At 37.1% G+C, this 5015-nt stretch overlaps 1 protein-coding gene across 1 annotated transcript in view; it reads right to left on the bottom strand.

Annotated features, from left to right (window-relative positions):
- Positions 1-5015, bottom strand: part of Pik3c2g (phosphatidylinositol-4-phosphate 3-kinase catalytic subunit type 2 gamma) — a 361584-nt gene that overhangs the window by 41675 nt on the left and 314894 nt on the right. The window contains exon 31 of the mRNA XM_005364544.1: positions 4522-4597. Within this exon, the coding sequence (XP_005364601.1) occupies positions 4522-4597 (76 nt within the window). The remainder of the gene's footprint in view (positions 1-4521; positions 4598-5015) is intronic.

Genomic DNA, 5015 nt, shown 5'->3' with positions numbered 1-5015 from the left:
TATCCTGAGTGAGGTGTCCCAGACCCAAAAAGATGAACATGGGATGTACTCACTCATAATTGGTTTCTAGCCATAAATAAACGACATTGAGTCTATAATTTGTGATCCTAAAGAAGCTAAATAAGAAGGTGAACCCAAAGGAAAAACATATAGTTATCCTCCTGGATATGGGAAGTAGACAAGATTGCTGAGCAAAAATTGGGATCTTGGGGGTGGGGTGGGATAGGGGTATGGGGAGATGGGGAGAGAAATGTGAAAAAGGGGAGGATGGGGGGAACTTGGGGAATTGGGATGGTTGGGATAAAGGAAAGATGGATATAGGAGCAGGGAAGCATATATTTTAATTAAGGAATCCAGCTTAGGGTAGGCAAGAGACCCGAACCTAGAGTTGCTCCCAGGTGCCCAGGGGGATGTCCCCAGTTAGTTCCTTGGGCAGCTGAGGATAAGGAACCTGAAATGGCCCTATCCTATAACCACACTGATGAATATCTTGCATATCATCATAGAATCTTCTAACTTTCTTTATCTTCCTTCTCCTCCTCTTTTTAAATACAAGACAGGGTTTCTCTGTGTAGTCCTGGTTGTTCTGAAACTCACTCCATAGACAAGGTTGACCTTGAACTCAGAGTCTGCCTGACTCTACCTCCTGAGTGTTGGGATTAAAAGTGTGCACCACCATTGCCTGGCAACTTTTTCTCTTCTTAAACTGACTATATAAGACATGTTATTGTAGGAATGAAAAAACATGCAAGCTATATAAATCTTTGTAGCATCCAAAATTGTATCACCAGAGAGTTAATATATAGCTAGTTAAGATAAAAATCCATAAGGAATTTTAGATTGCATCATGAAGTCAATTGCATTTAATATAATAATTTATAGAAGACATTTTCCTGAGTTGTGCTTTAAAAAAATTCTAGTGGTTGGGAACTTTCATATGCCAGGAATGTTTTCACGATGTCAGGATTGTGGAAAGAGCAACATGACCCCAAACTTCTCTCCTTTTCCTTTCCTAAAAACAATAATTTACCTTGACAGTTCCTGTGGATGTCACTGTCAGTCTTTTTTCAGTAATTATTTGGGAAACATTTATAGTCAGACAGACTCAGTCATACATCTTGGAATGCAATAATGTGTGATATAGAGACAAATATTTCTTATCTGTAAACAAATACGTACTCTAGAGTCATCATTAGAATAAATGTCTTGAAGGACATTGAAGAGCCAAGGATTTTTTTTTAGTAAACATAAGTAGCCTTGCATTTGAAAAAAAAAAAGGTAAAGTCTTAAGTTGTTGCACAAAATTATGTTTCATCAGACAATAAAGTCCAGGGACTATTAGTATTTCCCAGAGGGAGCGTGACATGTTTCAGCTTCTTTTTTGTTTTTATGATAAATACCACAGATGTTGGGCGCCACTCTGTTGTAATAGGAGCGGCGGGCCTGCTTCCCGCCACCTGGCTAGCTTTACCCGAAATAATTACATGGAAACTGTATTCTTTTAAACACTGCCTGACCCATTAGTTCCAGGCTCTTATTGGCTAACTCTTACATACTGATCTAACCCATTTCTAATATCCCTGTAACACCACGAGTTGTCTTACCAGGGAAGATCTTAACCTGTGTCTGTGTCCAGTGGGAGAATCATGGCGACTCCTTGACTCAGCTTCTTTCTCCCAGCATTCTGTTCTGTCTACTCCGCCTACCTAATTTTTTGTCCTATCAGAGGCCAAGCAGTTTCTTTATTACTTAACCAATGAAACAACAGATAGAAAGATGACCCTCCTCCATCAACAAGCAAAAACAACTGAGGTAGGAAAGAGCTTGGTTGACTTATAGGTTAAGGTCTGAACCTGGAAACAACCTAAATGCTCCTTGAATGAATAGGGAAAATGTGGTACATTGACACAATGGAGTACTACACAGCAGAAAAAAATAATGACATTTTAAAATTTATAATCAGAAGGACGGATCTAGACAACATCATTTTGAGTGAGATAACCCAGACCCAAAAAGACAATTATCACATGTATTGACTCATAAGTGGTTTTTAAACATAAATCAAAGAAAACCAGCCTAGATATCAGTTCCAGACAACCTAGACAACAATGAGGACTCTAAGAGAGACATACATAGATCTAATCTACATGGGAAGTAGAAAAAGACAAGATCTCCTGAGTAAATTGTGAGCATAGGGACCTTGGGGGAGGGTTGAAGGGAAGGGGAGAGGCAGGGAGGGGAGCAGAGAAAAATGTAGAGCTCAATAAAAATCAATTTCAAAAAAGGAGAAAAAGAAATGAAGCAGAGCCCATGGAGGAATGCTGATCACTGGCACGATACTTGTGGCTTACCTGACTACGTTTCTTACATAGTTCAGGCCCACTGGCAATGCACACAATGAACTGGACCTTCTTTCAATTAGAGAATGTCATACAGACATGCCCACAGACCTGTCTGATGGAGGGAATTCCTCAGCTGAGGCTCCCTTTACCCTGTGAGTCAAGATGACAAAATTATCCAGCACTCCCAATAATCCTTCTGTGATTTTAAGGCATATATCTAGAGAAATTAGGTATTCAAAATCACCACTTGAGTAGAGGTGGCCCAAGTTTGAAATTTTCAGTTAAAGTTGATCTGTGTAAATTACATTTGAGTAACTTTGCCCTCTAATCATTTGACAGCATTAAAATTTCAACCCACGTATGAGCATAATGATTAAGCAAACAGGCTTTTTGCTAACAGTCAGCAGCTATTCTGTGAAAAAAGATTAAGAATCCAGAATGATGAAGGAGGAAATGATTTGAAGAGCAAAATAAGACACAGCTTCCTGCGAATTCTTGCTTATTATTCTGATTTGCATATCCTGCTTGGGAGATGTGTCCTATTGTTTTAAGACAATAGGCTATTTTTCATAGGCAGCCTATAACTTAGACATGGCAAGAATGAAATCTTCTGTCATTCATAGCTATAGAAACAATTCTTGATTGTTGATGACATGAGAAAATTTAAAATTGGAAACTTTCTCAAAGTGCTGCTTTATTATTTATAATAACATCCTAAATTGGGGTTCATATATATTCACAAATACCTTTCAGAAATAATATTATGGTCAAACCCAAAAGCTGACAAGAGATTTAATCTCTTGAGACAAAAGGAAGCAAATTTTTCCTAAAGGACTTAGTGATAGAGGAGAAACCTACGTTGTCCGTTTGGAAAACCTTTCTAGAACTCAACAACTTTGTATTTCATTTTTTCCAAGTTTGGCTATTAAAGTTTGTACTATTGATGGTAGTAACATCTCCCCAGGTCATTAAAACTGATTGTTTTATTTTCCCTTTCTACTTTCTGTCTGTCTCTCCTGCTCTTTTTCTGGAAGCCCTCATACATTATTCCACGAATTCTAAGTATAGAGCAATGTAGGGTAGGGAAGGGCAACCTTGGCTTAAAGTTATTTTTAGTGTAGCAAGAGAAGCTGGTCAGATGCAAACACAGTTACAAAGTTTGATAAATAATCATGCATATAACAGATAGTTCTGAAAGTTTTATGCTTAAGCGGACAAGTATCTAAGATGTCTGATAGAAGCAAGCTTGGCAAGCACATGCAAAGAATCTGAAGCAAGAGAATCAGAAAATTAATGTGGATAAAATGAAGACAGTTGATAGGAGGATTGGTCATGGCTGGAAATTATGGGTTTATAAATATGGATATTAAAATGAGAAGGTATAGGGCTGAAGGTGACTCAGTGATTAAGAGCGCTTATTGTTCCTGCAGAAACCCAGATTCAGTACCTATTATCCACATCAAGTGGCTTACAGCCACCTTAACTTTAGTTTCAGGGTATCTGATGCCCTCTGACTTCAACTGGCCCTCACACACTTGTGGTACCTGCATACATGCAGGCAAACAAACATATACATAAATAGAACTGATAAAGTAATCTTTATAAAAAAGCTAGGATGTTGTGAGATTGCCACTTCTTGTGGAATGTGTTACAAATACCTGAACTGATAGAACTTTCAAAGGCATCTCTGGAAATCTGGCAGAAGTGATAGAATGTTCATTAGAACTCACCCAGGACACAGTGGAAGAGAACCAGATGGTGGGACCAACGTAAGGTTTTGTTCATAAAGACCCTTGCTTATTTTTATGACTTAATACTTTTTTAAGTATTTTTTTTTTTGCTGTGAGAAGTAGAGGTAAAATTGTAAGACTCCCATGCTACATAAAAAGATGTTGCCTCTGATGTGTAATTTTAATTCAAAGCAAAACTAATTGAAATGGGGGAACAATGTGTTATCCTGTCACTATTTTAAATGGGAAAATACGTCTGTGTTTATCTTTACTTGAAGAGAATATTCTCAGGGGGTTCAAACTCTTTAGAAATGGTTAGGGAGAAAACATTAAGAAGCTTTTAGTCTTGAAAAGACATTATCATTTGAAGTTGAAGATATTACTTGTGAATCTTTCCCACACTTATATACACAATCACTGTATATGGTAATTGTGATGAATTCACTTACCTAGACCCAGAAGTTGAGAGTCTTCAATTGTTGGTTGCATATGTTCAGAGAGAAAAAAGCTAAGGACACAATCACTCTGAAAAAAGAAAAAATACAATGGTATAATATTTCTTTATTTCGTATATTTATCTATTAATCCTGTTCAGTCTTACATGAAAACATTGCTATTACTATATTATTTCTAATGAGTATCTGTTATGAATTCCACAAATAGAGAAAAATTTGCTTGCAACCAGACTGTCAATATAATTCTGCTGTGAATTAAGATAGTTTTTTTGTTTGTTTGTTAGTTTGAGATAGGGTTTCTTTGTAGCTTTGGAGCCTGCCCTGGAACTCACAAAAATCTGCCCACCTCTGCTTGCTGAGTGCTGGGATTAAAGGTGTGCACCACCACCACCCGGCTAAACTAGCTTTTTTAAAAATTTCCTTCTTTCTTTCTTTCTTTCTTTCTTTCTTTCTTTCTTTCTTTATTTATTTATTTATTTATTTATTTA

Source organism: Microtus ochrogaster, assembly GCF_000317375.1.
Source record: "Microtus ochrogaster isolate Prairie Vole_2 chromosome 14 unlocalized genomic scaffold, MicOch1.0 chr14_random_2, whole genome shotgun sequence".
Taxonomy (NCBI): Eukaryota; Metazoa; Chordata; class Mammalia; order Rodentia; family Cricetidae; genus Microtus; species Microtus ochrogaster.
The sequence above is the reverse complement of the archived record's forward strand: the minus strand, read 5'-3'. Positions and strand labels throughout refer to the sequence as shown.